Source organism: Symphalangus syndactylus, chromosome 18, assembly GCF_028878055.3.
Source record: "Symphalangus syndactylus isolate Jambi chromosome 18, NHGRI_mSymSyn1-v2.1_pri, whole genome shotgun sequence".
In the NCBI taxonomy this organism is placed as follows: Eukaryota; Metazoa; Chordata; class Mammalia; order Primates; family Hylobatidae; genus Symphalangus; species Symphalangus syndactylus.
Genome location: NC_072440.2, coordinates 21,926,151 through 21,949,305, shown reverse-complemented (window position 1 = coordinate 21,949,305; position 23,155 = coordinate 21,926,151). Strand labels below are relative to the sequence as shown.

The 23,155-nt window shown below is 53.5% G+C and overlaps 1 protein-coding gene across 19 annotated transcripts in view; it reads left to right on the top strand.

The window, feature by feature from the left end:
- The window catches only part of TRIOBP (TRIO and F-actin binding protein), a 78,585-nt gene that overhangs the window by 9,992 nt on the left and 45,438 nt on the right, over nt 1–23,155 (top strand). For 15 of the 19 annotated variants that reach the window (XM_063623047.1, XM_063623046.1, XM_055251754.2 and 12 more), the window contains 4 exons: nt 3,009–3,148; nt 5,768–5,969; nt 8,325–8,493; nt 16,586–19,511. In XM_063623047.1, the coding sequence (XP_063479117.1) occupies nt 3,009–3,148; nt 5,768–5,969; nt 8,325–8,493; nt 16,586–19,511 (3,437 nt within the window). Of the gene's footprint in view, nt 1–3,008; nt 3,149–5,767; nt 5,970–8,324; nt 8,494–9,437; nt 10,060–16,585; nt 19,512–23,155 lie in introns of those variants that run through there. The other 4 variants (XM_063623053.1, XM_063623052.1, XM_063623057.1 and 1 more) reach the window with 3 other exon arrangements.

Here is a 23,155-nt window from a genome sequence, read left to right as displayed (position 1 = left end):
ACGACATCAAATCCTCCACTTTCTTGAGCTTCCAGTTGCTCTGATGATGATCAAGGCTGTGAAACTCTCCTTTGGCAAATGCATGAGGGGCGACTGTTGTGTCTCGGAGCCAGGCCCTGGGACCCAACTCTGGGCAGGAAGCAGCTCCCTGTGAACCAGATGTGATAGTAAAAAACTGACACTGGGCTGGGCGTGGTAGCTCAGGCCTGTAATCCCAGCACTTTGGGAGGCCGAGGCGGGTAGATCACCTGAGGTCAGGAGTTTGAGACCAGCCTGACTAGCTTGGTGAAATCCTGACTCTACTAAAAATATAAAAATTAGCAGGGCGTGGTGGCGGGTGCCTGTAATCCCAGCTACTCGGGAGGCTGAGGCAGGAGAATTGCTTGAATCCGGGAGGCGGAGGTTGCAGTGAGCCGAGATCTGGCCACTGCACTCCAGCCTGGACGACAAGAGCGAAAAACTCCATCTCAAAACAAAAACAAAAACCTCCTGGGCCCCAGAAGATGGCAACTGCCTCTTCTGGCCTCTTCCACCTGCCTGCCTGAGCACTCCTCTGCCACTCTGGACCTATTCCATGGTGCCTCGTGGTCAGGCATTGAAGGAATGGGTGGGTTTTTTTTCCATCACCTTTAGATGCTGCTGCTGGGGTTGGGGCGGGTCTCCCCTGGCTGACTCTGTCTGCCCCACCCACTCTCTCCCCATCTCTCTGTCACCACAGGTCTCCAGGGACCAAATTTAGCTCATTTTTCCTCCAAGGATTCTGGACCCTTGGCCATATTTGCCTCTAGCTTTAGGTCAAGAGATTTCCAACATAGAGTCAAAAAATCTGTATGTTTAAAAAAAAAAAAAAAAAATTGGCTGGGCGTGGTGGCTCACGCCTGTAATCCCAGCACTTTGGCCGAGGCAGGCAGATCACCTGCCATCAGGAGTTCAAGACCAGCCTGGCCAACATGGCAAACCACTGTCTCTACTAAAAATAGAAAAATTAGCCGGGCGTGGTGTCGGGCACCTGTAATCACAGCTACTGGGGTGGCTGAGGCAGAAGAATTGCTTGAACCCAGGAGGCGAAGGTTGCAGTGAGCCAAGGCTGTGCCATTGCACTCTAACCTGGGCTACAAGAGCGAGACTCTGTCTCAAAAAAAAAAAAAAGCCCTTTACAAATATTAACTCATTTAATTCTCAGAATACCCCTGGGAGGTGGGTCCTGCTCTCCTGCCGGTTTTGTAGTGAGATAACTGAGACACAGAGAGGATAAGTCACGTGGCCCAGGTCTTGCTCGCTTCTCAGCCTCCATTTCCGAGAGGCGAAAACAATGCTCCGAAAGGGGAAGTCTGGCCTGAGGTCACCAGCTGGGAAGCGGAGGAGCCAGGATGGGGACCGAGGTCCATCTGAGGCCAGAGCCAGTGCTGACCCGCCAGACAGGAAATCAGAGCTGGGGACTGACCGTGGGGCCCACTCAAGTGGGTGGTGGGGTGGTGACGGGGGCTGGGGTGAAAGCCAGGATGAAGTGTCACATCAGGCTAGGGCTCCTGCTGGGCCTGGCGGGGCAGAGGCCCCTGGCTGATGCCTGGCAAGCCTCTCCTCATTTCTGCTGTGTCGTCCCCTGGGTGGCCAAGGCGCCAGGCCTGGCTGTGGATCTGACACCTCCTGCTGCCGAGCTCTGATCAGAATCTGGCTGCAGGGCAGGGGACAAAACTGAATCCCGCCGTGCCTCCCCTGGCCTGGATGTCACGGCAGACATCCCAACCCCACTTCTTGGCACTGCCTGACCCCAGCAGTGGCCTTCTTGGAACCTGGAGAGCCTGTGCCCACCCTGTGGTGCCGACCAGGCTGCTGCCTTGGCCCTGGGCTCTGGGCTCCAGGGTCCCCAGGGATCCCAGGCCCAGGCTCCTGCCCCTCCCAGCTCTCAGGTGAGCTGCTGGGATCGGGTTCCTGCGGTTTCATGTCCTGCATTGTTCTTGGCTGGGCCCCGGCTTATGAAACAGTAATGAGGGGCCCCTGCTCCTGAAGCCAGCCTCTAAGGTTTCCACTGCCTCAGCTGCTGCTGCCACCACAGCCCGGAATCGGGGCCTGGGAGGGCGGCAGCGTGGGGGCCTGAGCCGGAGCCCCCCGGGGATGAGGGTGCTGACAGCCGACAGCCGCCACCACCGCCAGAGCCCGCAGCCCAGGTAATCCGAGAGGAGGCGGGGCGCAGGGTGCCATGGCCGCTGTCTCCCACCACGAGGGGAGGGAACTGCCGCTCTCCAGAGGTGGGGAGGAATTGGGGGGGGCCCTGGAGGTGAGCAGCCATTCCCCCCGGTGAGCCCAGCACCAGACCAGCCTTCACAGGTGTGGCCTTGCCAAGGGCGGAGGGAGAGAGGAGTGGGCAGCTGGCTCTAGGCCCCTGCGCTTTTCCTGGGGCCTTGACCCTCCAGCCCTGGAGCCCCTGCCTCTCCTTTAGTGGGGCAAATCTCTTCTGTCCTCCAAGACCTTGTTTTCCCATCTCCTCTACCGTCAAACTGCCTCTTCCTCCCTCAGCCCTCTCCCTTCTCTCAGCCAGCCTAATCCTTCCTCCTTGCCCTTGTCTCTTGGCCAAAAAAGACCCTGGTGGATCCTTCTATCCACCTCGTTCTGGGGTGCACACGCATATGTGCACGTATACATGAACTTGCACTGATGCAAACATACGGATCGGTGTACCCGTGGGACCTGCGTAGACACGCATGAGCAAGAGCTCAGTCCACCTATGTGCACACATGTGCCCCCAATACCAGGCCTTTATCCACACACATACCTGCTCCAAGGCCCATATGTATGCACGCACGTGTGCAGGCACACACCAGGTACCTCAGCCAGCCCTCGGCTTGAGTCCCAAGGGGCGCTTCCAGCCTGATGGGCAGCTCCTTGAGAAGTGCAAGATCCCAGGAGGAGATGCCTGGAGACTCCCACACCACCGGGAGGGGCTGTGCGGGGGCGGGGGAGCCCCCATGTGGGTGCTGAGCTGTCTCCTCTCTCCAACCCTGGCCCAGGAGCTCAGGAGCCCTTCAGGTGCTGAGGTGCCCTACTGTGACCTGCCTCGATGCCCACCTGCCCCTGAGGACCCACTCAGCGCCTCAACCTCCGGCTGCCAGTCTGTGGTGGACCCGGGCCTCAGGCCAGGGCCCAAGAGGTGGGTAGAGTCCCAGGGCCCGGGAAGGGCTTCATGGGGTGGAATTCCCTTGCCCTTCCCATTTGCACTCCTTCCCCAAGGCAGCACCTGTCTCTAATGGCTGCTGGCATGGGTCACGTGGTCAGTCCTCCAAACCTAGGCACAGGTGGGTGGTGGGCATGTTCCTTGGGCCCACAGGAAGAACTCAGATCACACCACCCTGTTTGCATCTGAGTGGCTAAGCCTCTCCTCCCCAATCCTGGCTGTCTCTCCCAGGGGCCCTGCCCACCCCATAACCTCCCAAGACCGAGCTCAGCTTTGCCCCAGGGTGTGTGGCTGCTGTGCACCCACCTTGCAGTGGGCATGGCCACAGCCTACTCACATTTCCTGGTTCCCTTTGCACAGCTTTAGAAAGATTAAATAGTCCCTGCATCCAGGGGCACCTGCTGTCACCCACCTACCTGGGTGTGCACTGCTCCAGGCTCTGGGGTTCCTTCCACCCTCAGGCCTGAGTGGCAGTCCCCCTTTAAGGTCATGGTACCTTGGGAGGCCATGGTCTGAGAGTCTAGAAACCTGGGTTCCAGCTTCAGATCCATCCCTGATGGGTCTTGAGCAAGTTACTCTGTCTTTCTGTGTCTCAGTTTCCCTGTCTGTAAAATAAGAGGGATTGAATCAAATCAGCATTGTGCTGAGATCATTCATATGCTCCTCACAGGTAGGCATATTAAAACAAACAAACAAACAAAAAAACAGGCTGGGTGCAGTGGCTCATGCCTGTAATCCCAGCACTTTGGGAGGCCAAGGTGGGCGGATCATTTGAGGTCAGGAGGTCGAGACCCGCCTGACCAACATGGCGAAACCCTGTCTCTACTAAATATACAAAAATTAGCCAGGCATGGTGGCAGGTGCCTGTATTCCCAGCTGCTCGGGAGGCTGAGGCAGGAGAATCACTTGAACCCAGGAGGCAGAAGTTGCAGTGAGTTGAGATCGTGCCATTACACTCCAGCCTGGGTGACACAGTGAGACTCCATCTCCAAAAAAAAAAAAAAAAAAAAAACCACACAAAAAACTGAAAAAAAACAAAGACAACTTTGTTATCAAGTATGTTTCAGAAAGTCTGGGATAAATGAAGTTGAATAGCTTTCCTGCAGGACTTGTCAGAGCCTTTAGCTTGCCTGTGTGTGTTGTGGCTTTTGGGTAAGGGAAGTAGAGAAGGATGTCATTTGACTACAGAGCTCTTTTTTATGGCCATCACTTATTATCATCGTGTAGGCCAGTCTGTGGGTCACTCTTTGGGGATACTGCCAGTGCTAAGCCTTCTTGAGCCTGTGACTTCTTTTAAAGCAGAGCCTTCTCTGCAGCTCCCTCCTTCAGCATCTGGGCTGGTGAACCTGTCAATGCTCGTGGAGCCGTGCTGCCTCTCACATCCTCATTAGCCAAGCATGAGTCTGTCTTCTTAGACTTACTGAACTTGGGGTCAGGAGACTAAGACTAAGACTCAAAGTTGGGGCTGGGGCAATAGTTTTAGTTCATAACACAGCTCTGCCCTTTCCCATCTCGGTGACCTTGGCCAGTTTCTTGACCTCTCTGAGCCTCAGTGTCTTCTGTGAAATGGGAATTATTATTATTATTATTATTTTGAGATGGAATCTTGCTCTATCACCCAGGCTGGAGTGCAATGGCACGATGTTGGCTCACTGCAACCTCAGCCTCCCAAGTAGCTGGGATTCCAGGCATACGCCACCACACCCAACTAATTTTTGTATTTTTATTTATTTATTTTTGACATAGAGTTTCGCGCTGTCACCCAGGCTGGAGTGCAATGGCACAATCTTGGCTCACTGCAACCTCCGCCTCCTGGCTTCAAGCGATTATCTTGCCTCAGCCTCCTGAGTAGCTGGGATTACAGGTGTGTGCCACCACCATGCCCATCTAATTTTTGTATTTTTAGTAGAGACGGGATTTCACCATGTTGGACAGGCTAGTCTCGGACTACTGACCTCAGTTGATCCACCCACCTCGACCTCCCTAAGTGCTAGGATTTCAGGTGTGAGCCACTGTGCCCGGCCTAAAATGGGAATTATTATACTTACTTTAAAGGGATGCTGTTGCCGGGCGCGGTGGCTCACGCCTGTAATCCCAGCACTTTGGGAGTCTGAGGCGGGCAGATCACGAGGTCAGGAGATCGAGACCATCCTGGCTAACATGGTGAAAGCTCGTCTCTACTAAAAAATACAAAAAATTAGCCGGCCGTGGTGGCGGGCGCCTGTAGTCCCAGCTACTGGGGAGGTTGAGACAGGAGAATGGCATGAACTCGGGAGGCAGAGATTGCAGTGAGCCGAGATGGCGCCACTGCACTCCAGCCTGGGTGACAGAGCGAGACTCTGTCTCAAAATAAATAAATAAATAAATAAATAAATAAATAAATAATAAAATTACAAAAAAAAGAGGGATGCTGTTTTAGCTCAATGAGGCAACCCATATAAAAAGCCTGACACAGAGGCAGCCCTCAGCACTGGCTCCCTTTCCCACACCAGCGTGTGGGCCCCAGGCTCCCTGTGTGAGTGAGTACGTATGCCTGGGTAGGGTAGGGGATACTCCTAACTCCCCATTACTTTTTGGGTCTGTCTCCTCTCCCAGGGGCCCATCCCCCTCAGCAGGGCTCCCGGAAGAGGGTCCCACAGCTGCCCCCAGGAGCGGGAGCCGGGAGCTTGAGGCAGTGCCTTATCTGGAGGGCCTGACCACTTCCCTGTGTGGCAGCTGCAACGAAGACCCCGGCTCTGACCCCACCTCCAGCCCTGACTCTGCCACCCCTGATGATACCAGCAACTCGTCCTCTGTGGTGAGCCAGGAGTGGGAGATGGGGGGACAAGAGTGGCTCACACCTCCATCTGCAGTCCTGGGTCCCGCCTAAACCTCCAGGCCAGGGCTGAGCCTCATACCAGGGAATCCGGCGAGGTCCTCTGGACCATTAGCTGGCAGCTTGGGCCACCCCGGCGAACCCCTGGAGGGTGGGGATTTCTGCACAGGCTGGCCCAGGGCGGCTGGGGTCTGGCTGTGAAAGATGGGAAAGGAGTTTCAGCCGACAGGAGCTCTGGGTGAATCACCAGCAGGCTCAGGCTGCCACACACTCTCAGATTGCAGAGGGCTGGGGTGTTGGGTGTGGTGTCTAGAGCAAGAGTGGCACAGAGCCCCAGGGCCCTGCCCTCGCCACACAGTGCTGAGCCCCGCGGCCAGCCCTGGAATAGATTTCCAAGGGACAGAGGAAAGGGAGCAGTCTGCGGGGGTCATTTAGCCATGAAGAGAGAAGAGCCAGCAGTCTTTCCTCCAGCATTTGCACTTTGAGGGGCTGCCGCAGAGCAGGAGAGACAGGTTTGTCCCAGGAGACCCCCCAAAAGGAAAATGACGGGGGGTGGTGATAAGACTCAGAATAAAACAACCCAGCCTCGCATGCTTCGTGGCCAGCTCCATGCTAAGGGCTTGGTGGGTGTGGGCTCAGGGGAGACTCACCACACCCTCGGAGGTGGAGATTTCAATCGCCCCATATGGGGCTGAGGCTCAGAGCGGGGAGCAACTTAGTGGAGGCCACACATCTGGGAAGTAGTGGGGCTAGGATTTGAACCCACTTCTCTCTGGCCCCTGGGGGTTTCTCACACAGTCCCAGATGCGGAACCCTGGGACTCTGGGCAAAGCTCTTGGCTTCAATGGACGTGCATGCCTCCTAGGTCCCTTGAAGATCAGCGACTTAGCACTTAGCACCTGCTAGAGCCAGCACAGTGCCAGGCAAACAGCACGTGCTTTTAATTTAATTGATTGATTGAAGACTGGGTGCGGTGGCTCACGCCTGTAATCCCAGCACTTTGGGAGGCCAAGGTGGGTGGATCACCTGAAGTCAGAAGTTTGAGACCAGCCTGGCCAACATGGTGAAACTCCGTCTCTACCAAAAATACAAAAATTAGCAGGGTGTGGTGGTAGGCACCTGTAATCCCAGCTACTTGGGAGTCTGAGACAGGAGAATCGCTTGAACCCGGGAGGTTGCAGTGAGCTTGGATTGCACCATTGCACTCCAGCCTGGGCAACAAGAGCAAAACTCCATCTTAAATAGAAAAAAAAAAAGTTGATTGATTGAAACAGGGTCTTGCTCCGTCACCCAGACTGGAGTGCAATGACGTGAACATGGCTCACTATAGCCTTGACTTCCTGGGCTCAAGTGATCCCCCCACCTCAGCCTCCTGAGTAGCTAGGACTATAGGCATGCACAACCATGCCTAGTTATTATAATTATTTTTTAAAATTTTGTAGAGACAGGGTCTCACTGTGTTGCCCAGGCTGGAAGTGCTTTTTACTGAGTCCATGGAGCGGAGTCTACACCACAGAAGGTGTGGCACCACTCACTGTCACCTCTCGGGAACAGAACTTGACAGTTTAGGAAGTGCTTTTTATTTTTTATTTAATTTTATTTATTTTTGAGATGGAGTCTTGCTCTGTCACCTGGGCTGGAGTGCAGTGCCACGATCTCAGCTCACTGCAACCTCTGTCTCCCAGGTTCAAGCGATTCGCCTGCCTCAGCCTCTCGAGTATCTGGGATTACAGGCGCCCACCACCATGCCCGGCTAGTTTTTGTATTTTTAATAGAGACGGGGTTTCACCATGTTGGCCAGGCTGGTTTCGAGCTCCTGACCTCAGGTGATCCACCTGCCTCGGCCTCCCAAAGTGTTGGGATTACAGGCGTGAGCCACTGCACCCGGCAGGGAAGTGCTTTTTTTTGTTTGTTTGTTTTTGTTTTTGTTTTTTGAGATGGAGTTTCGCTCTGTCACCCAGGCTGGAGTGCAGTGGCGCGATCTCCACTCACTGCAAGCTCCACCTCCCAGGTTCACACCATTCTCCTGCCTCAGCTTCCCAAGTAGCTGGGACCACATGTGCCCGCCACCATGCCCAGCTAATTTTTTGTATTTTTTAGTAGAGATGGGGTTTCACCGTGTTTGCCAGCATGGTCTCGATCTCCTGACCTCGTGATCCACCCGCCTCGGCCTCCCAAACTGCTGGGATTTGCAGGCGTGAGCCACCGTGCCCGGCCAGGGAAGTGCTTTTTAATGTCAATTCCCTTCCCTTCCTTCTACCCCTCTCATTTGGGGAGTATATGTCCTGCAGCCTTTCTTCTCCCACAAACATACTTTCTCCTCCCCTTCTCTGGCAGGACTGGGACACTGTTGAGAGGCAGGAGGAGGCCCCCAGCTGGGACGAGCTCGCAGTGATGATCCCGAGGAGGCCTCGGGAGGCGCCGAGAGCTGACAGCTCCCAAAGGGCTCCGTCTCTCCTCACCAGGTCCCCTGTGGGAGGAGACACTGCAGGCCAGAAAAAGGAGGGTGAGTCCTTCTGCCAGGTTGGTTCCCATGGTGATGGCCTGGGGCCCCCAGATAGCCATCTCACTGGCCATTTGGGACTCTGGGCACGGCTGACTTTGGTGGCCTGTTAATAATAGTAACAGTTTGTCGGGCCGGGCGCGGTGGCTCACGCTTGTAATCCCAGCACTTTGGGAGGCCGAGGCGGGCGGATCACGAGGGCAGGAGATTGAGACCATGGTGAAACCCCGTCTCTACTAAAAATACAAAAAATTAGCCGGGCGTGGTGGCGGGCGCCTGTAGTCCCAGCTACTCGGAGAGGCTGAGGCAGGAGAATGGCGTGAACCCGGGAGGCGGAGCTTGCAGTGAGCCGAGATTGCGCCACTGCACTCCAGCCTGGGCGACAGAGCGAGACTCCGTCTCGGAAAAAAAAAAAAAAAAAAAAATAATAATAATAATAATAATAATAGTAACAGTTTGCATGTCATGATGGAGCAGCCACAATGAGTCATGCTACCCACTTCATTATTATTATTGATATTATTATTATTATTGTTATTATTGTTTGGGACAGAGTCTTGCTCTGTTGCCCACGCTAGAGTGCAGTGGCACGATCTTGGCTCACTGCAACCTTTGCCTCCCCAGTTCAAGCGATTCTTCTGCCCCAGCCTCCCAAGTAGCTGAGATTACAGGCTCCCGCCATCATGCCCAGCTAATTTTTGTATTTTTAGTAGACATGGGGTTTCACCATGTTGGCCCGGCTGGTCTCAAACTCCCAACCTTCAGTGATCTGCCCATCTCGGCCTCCTAAAGTGCCAGGATTACAGGCGTGATTACAGGCACGCCTGGCCTATTCTTATTATTATTTTGAGATAGAGTCTCACACTGTTGCCCAGGCTGGAGTGCAGTGGTGCCATCTTGGCTCACTGCAACCTCCACCTCCTGGGTTCAAGCGATTCTCCTGCCTCAGCCTCCCTAGTAGCTGGGATTACAGGCATGCAACACCACGCCTGGCTAATTTTTGTATTTTTAGTAGAGACGGGATTTTACCATGTTGGTCAGGCTTGTCTCAGATTCCTGGCTGGGGATTACAGGAGTGAGCCACTATGCCTGGCCTTAGCCAAGGAGTTTGGACTTTCTTCTCTAAATAGTAGGGAGCCACCGAAGGTTTTTGAGGAGGAAAGTCATGTAATTAAACCTGTGCCTCAGGAAGTTCCCTAGGTCAAAGGTGCAAAGGATGAATTGGAGCAGGGAGGGGTTGAAGGATGAGAAACCAGTTAAGAGACTGTTGCGGGCACTGTAGCAATAACTGGTTCAGGCATGAATCACTGGTGGATGCAAAATCGCTAGGGCAATAAGTTGTCAGGAAACAGGATAGTCATGGTCTCAAAGTATTGTGTCCGGAATTGGTGGGTTCTTGGTCTTACTGACTTCAAGAATGAAGCCGCGGACCCTCGCGGTGTTACAGTTCTTAAAGGCGGCGTGTCTGGAGTACAGTGTTCCTTCTGATGTTCAGATGTGTTTGGAGTTTCTTCCTTCTGGTGGGTTCGTGGTCTCGCTGGCTCAGGAGTGAAGCTGCAGACCTTCGTGGTGAGTGTTACAGCTCTTAAGGCGGTGCGTCTGGAGTTGTTCGTTCCTCCTGGTGGGTTCGTGGTCTCAGTGGCTTCAGGAGTTAAGCTGCAGACCTTCACAGTGAGTGTCACAGCTCATAAAGGCAGTGTGGACCCAAAGAGTGAGCAGCAGCAAGATTTATTGCAAAGAGCAAAAGAACAAAGCTTCTACAATGTGGAAGGGGACCGGAGCGGGTTGCCACTGCTGGCTTGGGCAGCTTGCTTTTATTCTCTTATCTGGCCCCACCCACATCCTGCTGATTGGTCCATTTTACAGAGAGCCAAGTGGTCTGTTTTGACAGGGTGCTGATTGGTGCATTTACAATCCCTGAGCTAGACACAAAGGTTCTCCACGGCCCCACTAGATTAGCTAGATAGAGTGTGGATGCAAAGGGTCTCCAAGTCCCCACCAGAGTAGCTAGATACAGAGTGTCAGGCTGGGCGCAGTGGCTCGCGCCTGTAATCTCAGCACTTTGGGAGGCCAAGGTGGGCGGATCACCTGAGGTTGGGAGTTCGAGACCAGCCTGACTAACATGGAGAAACCTCATCTCTACTAAAAATACAAAATTAGCCGGGCGTGGTGGTGCGTGCCTGTAATCCCAGCTTCTCGGGGGGCTGAGGCAGGAGAATCGCTTGAACCCGGGAGGCGGAGGTTGCGGTGAGCCGAGATCGTGCCATTGCACTCCAGCCTGGGCAACAAGAGCAAAACTCTGTCTCAAAAAAACAAAACAAAACAAAACAAAACAAGAGTGTCTATTGGTGCATTCACAAACCCTGAGCTAGACACAGGGTGCTGATTGGTGTGTTTACAAACCTTGAGCTAGAGACAGAGTGCTGATTGGTGTATTTACAATCCCCTAGCTAGACATACAGTTTCTCCAAGTTCCCACTAGACTCAGGAGCCCAGCTGGCTTCACCCAGTGGATCTCGCTCTGGGGCTGCAGGTGGAGCTGCCTGCCAGTCCCACACCATGCACCCACACTCCTCAGCCCTTGGGTGGTCGATGGGACTGGGCGCCGTGGAGCAGGGGCGGCGCTCGTCCGGGAGGCTTGGGCTGCACAGGAGCCCACGGAGGTGGGGGGAGGCTCAGGTATGGTGGGCTGCAGGTCCCAAGCCCTGCCCTGTGGGAAGGCAGCTAAGGCCCCACGAGAAATTGAGCGCAGCGCCGGTGGGCCGGCAGTGCTGGGGGACCCAGCACACCCTCCACAGCCGCTGGTCCAGGTGCTAAGCCCCTCGTTGCCCGGGGCCAGCAGGGCCAGCTGGCCGCTCCGAGTGCGGGGCCGCCAAGCCCACGCCCACCTGGAACTCCAGCTGGCCGGCAAGCGCCACGTGCAGCCCGGGTTCCCGCTCGTGCCTCTCCCCCCACACCTCCCTGCAAGCTGAGGGAGCCAGCTCCGGCCTCGGCCAGCCCAGAAAGGGGCTCCCACAGTGCAGCGGCAGGCTGAAGGGCTCCTCAAGTGCTGCCAAAGTGGGAGCCCAGGCAGAGGAGGCGCCGAGAGCGAGCGAGGGCTCTGAGGGCTGCCAGCATGCTGTCACCTCTCAGTATCACCCCTCAGATTCTGCATCAATTACTGAGAGAAAAGGCACCCTTAGGCTGGGGAGAGCGGAAAGATACCACCCTCACCAAGCGGCTGCCCAGCATCCCCAGAGTGGGGCAAACCAACATCAGATGCCTCCTGATGTGATGCATGGGGTCGGGGGAGGGGATGCTGGGGTGGGCACAGAATCCCTTCCCTTCTAAATCGTCCTGCTGAAAATGCATTGCCTACACCTAACCCCAGTGAAACATCAGACAAACCCGAATTGAAAGACATTCTGCAAAATGACTGGGCTCCTCATAGGACAAAAAGCGGCTAGGGGACTGTTCTTGATTAAAAGAGACTAACAGGACGAGGACGTGGAATGCCATGTGTGAGCCCATTGGGATCTGGGACAGGAGGAGACAGAGCTGTGACAGGCATTACTGGGACAACTGGGGCATTTTTTTTTTTTTTTTTTTTGAAATGGAGTCTTGCTCTGTCGCCCAGGCTGGAGGGCAGTGGCGCCATCTCGGCTCACTGCAACCTCTGCCTCCTGGGTTTAAGCGATTCTCCTGCCTCAGCCTCCTGAGTAGCTGGGAATACAGGTGCCTGCCACCACACCCAGCTAACTTTTTGTATTTTTAGTAGAGACAGGGTTTCACCATGTTGAGCCTGATGGGATCCGCGACACGCCTGTAGTCCCAGCTACTCGGGATGCTGAGGCAGGAGAATCACTTGAACTTGGGAGGTGGAGGTTGCAGTGAGCCGAGATCGCCCCACTGCACTCCAGCCTGGGCAACAGAATAAGACTCCATCTCAAATAAATAAATAAATAAATAAATAAATAAGGGCCATGTTTGTGGGGTGAGAAGGGGACAGAGAAGGAGAGAGGTTTAGGAGGCAGACTTGATAGTACTCAGGACAGGAGGATACACGGTCACAGCTCCTGGCCTGGGTGTCTGCATAGATGGTGTGCCCTTTGCTGACAGCAGGTGGCTGGGGAGCGGATGCGCCCAGCGCTAGCTGTGCTGTGTGGGATTTGCTAGCCCCGAGGAAGAGGTTTTGAGGCTTCAGATGCTCAGAGAAGCAGGGGATGGAGATGTGGCATCTTTAACTGAGGGGCAGCGCTAACTCAGGCACTCAGTGGATGTTTACTTACTGCCCACAAGTCAATCATGGCTGAATAGATGAGGCAGCAATGAGAACAGCAGCAGCATTACAGCAGTGACCCGCTTTTCTCATGTTCCAGGCCTTGTGCTAAATAAATGTCTTGCACAGAATCATTCTGGGCTCCCCGACCCCTCACTCCTGGTCTGCCTCCTTCCTCACCGGCCACTCCACCTCGCTCTCCTTTGCTGAGGCCACCTCCTCTGCTTCACTTTTAAATATCGGATGCCCCAGATCCCAGTCCTGGGTCCCTTCTGTCCTCTCCCTGCACACTTAGCTGCTTGGCTTTCGGTACTGTCTGGGAAAAACCATGACTACGGAGTCCACATCTCTGGCCTTGATTTCTCCCCTGAACCTGCCAGTTTATACAACCCAGCCCTCCACTGCGTTAATCACACCTCAGGCCCCACACTGCACTCATTGTTCCACTCATTTCCCCCCCCGCCTTTTTTTTTTTTTTTTTTTGAGAAGGAGTTTCACTCTTGTTGCCCAGGCTGGAGTGCAATGGCGCAGTCTCAGCTCACTGCAACATCCGCCTCCCAGGTTCAAGCCATTCTCCTGCCTCAGGCTCCCAAGTAGCTGGGATTACAGGCATGCGCCACCATGCCCGGCTAATTTTGTATTTTTAGTAGAGACGGAGTTTCTCCATGTTGGTCAGGCTGGTCTCAAACTCCCGATCTCAGGTGATCCGCTTATCCGCTTGCCTCGGCTTCTCAAAGTGCTGGGATTACAGGCGTAAGTGACCGCGCCCGGCCCACTGCTACAATACTATTAACTAAGCTACAGACTTGAAGGGATTCACCAGTTTTTCTACTAATATCCTTTTTCTGTTCCTGGATCCATTCCAGGATCCCACATTGCCTCTAGTCCCTCTCCTCATCTCCTCCGTCTCCTCCAATCTGTGACAGCTTTCCCATCTCTTCCAGTTTCCCCTGAAGGCTGGGGGCACAGCAATCTACTCACCTTTGACTTTAGAAAAAGTCTCCCTGGATGAACGATGACATTGGCCCCAGAGTGCCCAGGCTTGGGGGCTACTGCAACCATCCAGGAGAGAAGCAGTGGTGGCTTGGAGTAGGAAGTAGGTGTAGATGAGAGAAACAGGTGAATATGGAATGTATTTGTTTTATTTTTTGTAGAGATAGGGGCTCACTATGTTGCCCAGGCTGGTCTCCAACTCCTGGGCTCAAGCAATCCTCCTGCCTCAGCCTCCTGAAATGTTGGAATTACAGGTGTGAGCCACTACCAGGCATGAAACGTATTTTAGAATGGCCGTGGGACATCAGCCACCAGCAAATTTTTTTGTTTTTTGTTTTTTGTTTTCTGAAACAGAGTCTCGCTCTGTCACCCAGGCTGGAGTGCAGTGGCCACATCTCTGCTCACTGCAACCTCCACCTCCCGGGTTCAAGCAATTCTCCAGCCTCAGCCTCCCAAGTAGCTGAGATTACAGGCATGCACCACTGCATCCGGCTAATTTTTTTTTTTTTTTTTTTTGAGACAGAGTCTCGCTGTGTCGCCCAGGCTGGAGTGCAGTGGCGCGATCTCGGCTCACTGCAAGCTCCGCCCCCCAGGTTCACGCCATTCTCCTGCCTCAGCCTCCTGCCACTACAAGCGCCCGCCACCACGCCCGGCTAATTTTTTTTTTCTTTTTTTTTGTATTTTTAGTACAGATGGGGTTTCACTGTGTCAGCCAGGCTGGTGTCGATCTCCTGACCTCGTGATCTGCCCGCCTCAGCCTCCCAAAGTGCTGGGATTACAGGCGTGAGCCACTGTGCCCGGCCGCATCCAGCTAATTTTTGTATTTTTTGTAGAGACCGGTTTCACCATGTTGACCAGGCTGGTCTCGAACTCCTGACCTCAGATGATCCACCTGCCTCGGCCTCCTAAAGTGTTAGCATTACAGGCGTGAGCCACCGCACCTGGCAACGATACAAATTTTGAATTCTCTGCTAGGTGCTGGGAACTCAGACTTCACCAACACCAGCCCAGAGAGGCTGGATGGGGCAGTGGCTGCAAAGGGAGAGGACAGGGGATCTTACGAAGGCATGAAGAGAGGGGATCTGCATGAAGGCGACTGTGGCTACTTTTTTGTTTCGTTTGTTGTTTTAAGACAATGTCTTGCTCTGTTGCCCATGCTGGAGGGCAATGGCACAATCTTGGCTCACTGCAACCTCCGCCTCCTGGGCTCAGGCAATCCTCCGGCCTCAGCCTCCTAGGTAGCTGGGACTACAGGCACGTACCACCAGGCCCTGCTAAGTTTTAAAAAACTTGTAGTAGAGACAGGGTCTCGCCATGTTGCCTAGGCTGGTCTGGAACTCCTGAGCTCAAGTGATCCTCCCACCTTGGCCTCCCAAAGTGCTGGGATTACAGGTGTGAGCCACCACACCCACATATGTGGCTCCTTTGAGGTGAGGCCATTATACCCTTTACTCTTCACCTAAAGCAGTAGCCAAGGGACGTGTACCTAGGGGTGCTCAACACCTGCTAGGTGACTGAGGGATTGAGCGGGGTGGAGGGTGATACACCAAGGTCATGGCAACTCTGTCATGAGGCTAGGAGTTGCAAAGAGGGTCACTACTGAGGACAGTTACATTAATCCTTTAGGCCAGTGCTTCTGAAACTATAAGGTGTACAAATCACCAGACAGTTTTGTTAAATGCAGATTCAGAAGCAGCGCATCTGGGCTGGGACCTGAGATTCTGCATTTCTGGCAAACTCCCAGCTACCAGTTTATAAAACGTTGTCCATCCCTGCACCTTTCCCATCTTCATGGCAGCCCTGGAAGAAGCCTCAGGGTAGGAACATTTGGATACAAAAAACAGGGGCTTTCTAGAGCTGTCGCACATGAAACAGGCTCATTAGAACCTGTCTCTACTAAAAATACAAGAATGAGCTGGGCATGGTGGTGCATGCCTGTAATCCCAGCTACTTGGGAGGCTGAGGCAGGAGAATCATTTGAACCCACGAGGCATAGGTTGCAGTGAGCCGAGATAGCGTCATTGCACTCCAGCCTGGGTGACAGTGTGAGACTCTGTCTCAAAAAAAAAAAAAAAAAAAGGCCGGGCACGGTGGCTCATGCTTGTAATCCCAGCACTTTGGGAGGCCAAGGTGAGTGGATCACCTGAGGTCAGGAGTTTGAGACCAGCTTGGCCAACATGGTGAAACCCTGTCTCTACTAAAAATACAAAAATTAGCCGGGCGTGGTGGCGCATGCCTGTAATCCCAGCTACACGGGAGGCTGAGGCAGTGGAGAGTGGCTTGAACCCGGGAGGTGGAGGTTGCTATGAGCCGAGATGGTGCCACTGCATTCCAGCCTGGGCGACAGAGCAAGACTCTGACTCAAAAACAAAACAAAACAAAAAACAAACAAAAAAAAAAAACAAGAAATGGGGGGAATTCCTTGGATTCTGATTGAAGGAAATAGAACTGGGAAGGGCAGACTGTCAGGTGGCTGCTGCTGGGCCCACCTCTCCCTCCCTGGGGTCACATAGGCTATTGTCAACACTTCTCTCCACAAATTTGCTTCTTCTCTGTCTTGTCTGTGGATCCCCAGACCCTGTGGCCTTCCAGTTCTTGAACCCATCTCTTGACTGAGTCAGGGTCTCAATTTCAAATTCTTGACCTCAGCTCGAGAGAGGCATCCAAGCCCTGTCTAATCAGCCTTGGTCAGAGAGGTGGAGTCACTTGGTACAGACAGTGAGACCTGTAAGAGGAGGGTGTGGGGTCTGCCCTAATCACTGGTCCTAAGGGACAAAGAAAGGTAGAATGTGAGAGCTGCCTGGACCTCTCCCCTTACCTTGAGCCCCTCTCTTCTCTCTCCAGACACCGGCGGTGGGGGCCAGAGCGCAGGACAGCGCTGGGCAAGGCTCCGGGGAGAAAGTGGGTTCTCCCTGGAGCGGCGTCGGTCGACACTGACCCAGGCTTCCTCCATGACACCACACAGCGGACCTCGAAGCACCACGTTTCAGGCTTCCCCTGCCCAAAGGGACACTGCTCAGGCTGCCTCTACATGTGAAACCCCCAGAGCCTCCTCTCCCCACCGAATCACCCAAAGGGACACCTCCAGGGCCTCATCCACCCAACAGGACACCCCCAGGGCCTCATCTACACAGTGGAACACCCCCAGAGCTTCCTCTCCCTCACGAAGCACCCAACAGGATAACCCCAGAACCTCTTCTACTCAGCAGGACAACCTCCAAACTTCTTTTCCTACTTGTACTCCCCAGCGGGAAAACCCCAGGATACCCTGTGTCCAGCAGGATGATCCCAAAGCCTCCTCTCCCAACAGAACCACTCAACGAGAGAATTCCAGAACATCCTGTGCCCAGCGGGACAATCCCGGGGCCTCCTCTCCCATCAGAGCTACTCAACAGGACAACCCCAGAATATCCTGTGCCCAGCGGGACAATCCCGGGGCCTCCTCTCCCAACAGAACCATCCAAAGAGACAGCCCCAGAACATCCTGTGCCCAGCGGGACATTCCCAGAGCCTCCTCTCCCAACAGAACCATCCAACAAGAGAACCCCAGAACATCCTGTGCCCGACGAGACAATCCCAGGGCCTCCTCTCCCATCAGAGCTACTCAACAGGACAACCCCAGAATATCCTGTGCCCAGCGGGACAATCCCGGGGCCTCCTCTCCCAACAGAACCATCCAACGAGACAGCCCCAGAACATCCTGTGCCCGACGGGACAATCCTGGGGCCTCCTCTCCCAACAGAACCATCCAGCGAGACAGCCCCAGAACATCCTGTGCCCAGCGGGACATTCCCAGAGCCTCCTCTCCCAACAGAACCATCCAACAAGAGAACCCCAGAACATCCTGTGCCCGACGAGACAATCCCAGGGCCTCCTCTCCCATCAGAGCTACTCAACAGGACAACCCCAGAATATCCTGTGCCCAGCGGGACAATCCCGGGGCCTCCTCTCCCAACAGAACCATCCAACGAGACAGCCCCAGAACATCCTGTGCCCGACGGGACAATCCCGGGGCCTCCTCTCCCAACAGAACCACTCAACGAGACAGCCCCAGAACATCCTGTGCCCAGCGGGACATTCCCAGAGCCTCCTCTCCCAACAGAACCATCCAACAAGAGAACCCCAGAACATCCTGTGCCCGACGAGACAATCCCAGGGCCTCCTCTCCCAACAGAACCATCCAGCGAGACAGCCCCAGAACATCCTGTGCCCAGCGGGACATTCCCAGAGCCTCCTCTCCCATCAGAGCCACCCAACAGGACAACCCCAGAACTTGTATTCAACAGAACATCCCCAGATCATCTTCCACCCAACAAGACAACCCTAAAACCTCTTGTACCAAACGGGATAACCTCAGACCCACTTGCACACAGCGGGACCGCACACAGTCCTTTTCCTTTCAACGAGACAACCCTGGAACCTCCTCATCTCAATGCTGCACCCAAAAGGAGAATCTGAGACCATCATCTCCCCACCGCTCCACTCAATGGAACAATCCCAGGAATTCATCTCCCCATCGTACTAACAAAGACATCCCCTGGGCCTCGTTTCCCCTCCGGCCAACTCACAGTGATGGTCCCCGAACCTCTTCCCCATCTCGCTCCAAGCAAAGTGAGGTTCCCTGGGCATCCATCGCCCTCCGGCCAACCCAAGGTGACAGGCCTCAGACATCCTCTCCCAGCAGGCCAGCCCAGCATGACCCACCCCAGTCCTCCTTTGGCCCTACCCAGTACAACTTGCCATCCCGGGCCACCTCTTCCTCCCATAACCCAGGCCACCAGAGCACCTCCCGGACTTCCTCACCTGTGTACCCCGCTGCCTATGGGGCTCCCCTGACCTCTCCTGAGCCCTCCCAGCCCCCATGTGCTGTGTGCATTGGGCACCGGGATGCCCCTCGAGCCTCTTCGCCCCCTCGCTATTTGCAGCACGACCCCTTCCCCTTCTTCCCAGAGCCCCGCGCCCCTGAGAGTGAATTGCCCCACCACGAGCCTCCCTATATACCACCTGCTGTGTGCATTGGACACCGAGATGCCCCCCGGGCGTCCTCGCCCCCCCGCCACACCCAATTTGACCCCTTTCCCTTCCTCCCAGACACCTCAGACGCCGAGCATCAGTGTCAGTCCCCCCAACACGAACCCCTTCAGCTCCCTGCACCTGTGTGTATTGGGTACCGAGATGCACCCCGGGCCTCCTCCCCACCACGCCAGGTCCCAGAGCCTTCCCTCTTATTCCAGGACCTCCCCAGGGCCAGCACAGAGAGCCTTGTCCCTTCCATGGACTCAATGCACGAGTGCCCCCACATCCCCACCCCTGTGTGCATTGGGCACCGGGATGCACCCTCCTTCTCATCCCCACCACGCCAGGCTCCTGAGCCATCCCTCTTCTTCCAGGACCCCCCTGGAACTAGTATGGAGAGCCTGGCCCCCTCCACTGACTCTCTGCATGGCTCCCCAGTGCTGATCCCCCAAGTGTGCATCGGGCACCGGGATGCACCCCGAGCCTCCTCCCCACCCCGCCACCCACCCAGTGACCTAGCGTTCCTAGCACCCTCACCTTCGCTGGGCAGCTCCGGGGGCTCCCGGGGCTCAGCGCCTCCCGGGGAGACCAGGCACAACTTGGAGCGGGAGGAGTACACTGTGCTGGCCGACCTGCCCCCACCCAGGAGGCTGGCCCAGAGAGAGCCAGGGCCCCAGGCGCAGTGCAGCAGCGGGGGCCGCACCCGCAGCCCTGGCCGCGCAGAGGTGGAGCGCCTCTTCGGGCAAGAGCGCAGGTGAGCCTGGGGGTGGGGTCAGCCAGGTGGGCTGGGGAGGAGGCTTGGCAGCAGGACAGGTGAAGGGTTAGGGTGCCAAAAGAAAGTGTTCAAATCCCCCTGGCTTGCCATTTACCGGCTGTGTGACCTTGGGCAAATTGCTCCGTTTCTCTTTTTCTGCATATTAGTAGTTTTCTATTTTTTGTGTGTGTGCTTAAGTGATGTCATGCACAGCCCAGTGGTTAACAGCAAGTCAGGAGGGCTGAGTCCAAATCCTGGGTCAAAGCCACATGTCAACTCCTGTGATCTGATATAGTGAGTTAACCTACCTGAGCCTCAGTTTCCTCATCTGTAATGGAGGGGAATATGAGCATATTCATTCAAATAAGGGTGAACTGTCTTTTTCTTTTTTCTTTTTTTGAGGCGGAGTTTTGCTCTTGTTGCCCAGGCTGGAGTGCAATGGTGCGATCTTGGCTCACTGCAACCTCCACCTTCCGGGTTCAAGCGATTCTCCTGCCTCAGCCTCCCGAGTAGCTGGGATTACAGGGGCCCGCCACCAAGCCCGGCTAATTTTTTTGTATTTTTAGTAGAGACGGGGTTTTGCCATATTGGCCAGGCTAGTCTCGAACTCCTGACCTCAAGTGATCCACCCGCCTCGGCCTCGCAAAGTGCTAGGATTACAGGAGTGAGCCACCACGCCCAGCCAAAATGAGAGGGAACTCTCAAACCCTTTGATCCAGACTCACGGGTTTTTTTTTTTCTTCCGTGAATGAGGGAGAAGAAAGTACCCATGATTTTTTCCTGCCTTGGCAAAGAAAACTCATGGGTCCCTATGCATTTCAGAAAGCAGTTATGTCAATTTAAAATGTATGGCCAGGGCCTGGGCATGGTGGCTCAAGCCTGTAATCCCAGCACTTTGGGAGGCCGAGGTGGGAGGATCACGAGGTCAGGAGATTGACACCAGCCTGGCTAACACGGTGAAACCCTGTCTCTACTAAAAATACAAAAAATTAGCTGGGCATGGTGGCGGGCACCTGTAGTCCCAGCAACTCAGGAGGCTGAGGCAGGAGAATTGCTTGAACCCGGGAGGCGGAGCTTGCAGTGAGCCGAGATCGTACCACTGCACTCCAGCCTAGGCGACAGAGCAAGACTCCATCTAAAAAATAAAATAAAGTAAAATAAAAATGTATGGCCAGAGCTACCTATTTTAAGAAAGAAAGCTCACAGAGTTACGGATTTTTAGCAGTCAAACATCCTGGGACACCTGAAGTCCAGGTGTCTTTCGAGTCTCCTTGGTCAGCAGCACTGGCCCCCTGGAACAGGGGGCACAACCTCCTAATCCAGCTGAGGTTTTTCTCCCCAGAAGTTCCAGCCCTCGAGTTTTCAAGAATCAGAGCTAGAATTCCATTAGTTAGGGTCAAGAGAACAACAGCAACAAAAAGCAGTCTGGAAGTCTCAAAACTTTCCGTGTATATAATTCAACGAATTTTTAGTATATTTACCAAGTTGTCCAACCATTACCACAATCTAACTTTAGAACATTTCCATCACCCTAAAGGGTATGGAATATTTTGTATCTAAAATTCCTCTTTGCTGCTCCTTGGGAAAGTTTTCTCCTAGATTTGAATCTGCATGAGAAACCTTATCAATCTTGGCTGGGTGCAGTGGCTCCCTCCTGTAATCCCAGCACCGGAGCTTGCAGTGAGCCAAGATCGTGCCACTGCACTCCAGCCTGGGCGACAGAGCGAGACTCCATCTCAAAAAAAAAAAAAAAAAGAAAAAAGAAAAAATTACCCGGGCGCAGTGGCACATGCCTGTAGTCCCAGCTACTCAGGAGGCTGAGGCAGCAGTATTGCCTGAATTTGGGAGGTGGAGTTTGCAGTGAGCTGAGATTGCGTCATTGCACTCCAGCCTGGGCAACAAGAGTGAAACTCCATCTCAAAAAAAGAAAAAAAAGAAACTTTATCTCTTGTTCTTCAAATTTCCTTTTCCAGTAAGCTTGATCATTTAGTATGCAGATGACAACTGTATGGTCTCCAGCATTAGTATAATTCTTTCTTTGGCCTTAAAAACAAAAACCCAGAGCAGTTTTAGGTTCACAGCAAAATTGAGCAGAAAGTGCAGAGTTCCCTGCACAGCCTCTCCCACTACCAATATCCTGTACTAGACAGGTATGCTTGTTTCCAGCTCCTGGCCTCAAGGGATCCTCCTTTCTTGGCCTCTCACAGTGCTGGTGAGCCACTGTACTGGGCAGTAGGGTGATACATTTGTTACAATCCATGAACCTACACTGACAAATCACCCAAAGTTTAGGGTTCACTCTTGGTGATGTACAACCTATAGGCTTGAATAAATGTATAATGACAAGTATCCACCATTGTAACATCATGGAGTAGTTTCACCCTGAAAGTCTCCGGTGTCTTTAACTTTTTTGTTGTTGTTTGGAGACGGAGTCTCGCTTTGTCGCCCAGGCTGGAGTGCAGTGGTGCAATCTTGGCTCACTGCAACCTCTGCCTTCCGGGTGCAAGCAATTCTCCTGCCTCAGCCTCCTGAGTAGCTGGGACTACAGGCACACGCCACCACATCCGGCTAATTTTTTTGTATTTTTAGTAGCGACAGGGTTTCATCCTGTTGCCCAGGCTGGTCTTGAACTCCTGAGCTCAGGCAGTCTGCCCACCTCGGCCTCCCAAAGTGCTGGGATTACAGGCGTGAGCCACTGTGCCTGGCCTGACCTTTTTTTTTTGAAACAGGGTCTTGCTCTGTCACCCAGCAGGAGTGCAGTGGCGTGATCATGGCTCACTGCGGCCTCAAACTGCCAGGCTGAAGCAATTCTCTCACCTCAGCCTCCTCAATAGCTGGGACTACAGGCGTGTATCACTATGCCCAGCTAATTTTTCTGTGTTTTGCAGAGATGGAGTCTCACTTTGTTGCCCAGGTTGGTCTCAAACTCCTGGCCTCGAGCAATGCTCCCACCTTGGCCTCCCAAAGTGTCTTTGACCTTTTTATGATTACTATTTCTGGTCTAATGTCAATTTTCCTAACTTTGTCTTAACTAATAACTCAGCAGGGACATTAAGGTCTTTAAGCCAAAGTTAATTAATTTTCTTTCCTTTTTTCCAGGATAATTTCAGAGAGATAAGGTGTTTATATTAATAATAGAAACGAGAAATATGTTTACACTTTTATTAACCATTTGTTTTTACACGATCACTCCTATACATTTAATTCTACTCTCTTTGAAATAACTTATTTACCTTTTAGGGAAGTTTTCATAATTTTACTGAATAATTAAATTTTTTACTTTTATCTGGCACCTTTTCCAAGTAGAAAACCATTCATCCTCTGAATATGGAAAAGTTTAAAACTATGTAGTGTGTGTGTAAGGGACAGACTGGAGCTTATGAGCGGGTGGCTGTAGGAGTGTGCTTTTATTTTCTCCTATTTCCTCATCGATATGTATTTATTGAGCATCTACTCTGTCCAAGCATTGTCCCAAGTCTGGAAAATTTTTCTTAAAAGGTTATCACATCAAAGCATTGGGAGTTTTGGCTTGATCTTAATTTTTTTTTCCTTAGATGCCTTTGGCATCTCTTAGAGTCATGTAGCATTCTGTGGTCATTTGAATTCAAAACCCAGCCTTCACTGGATTTGCTAGACTTGATGGC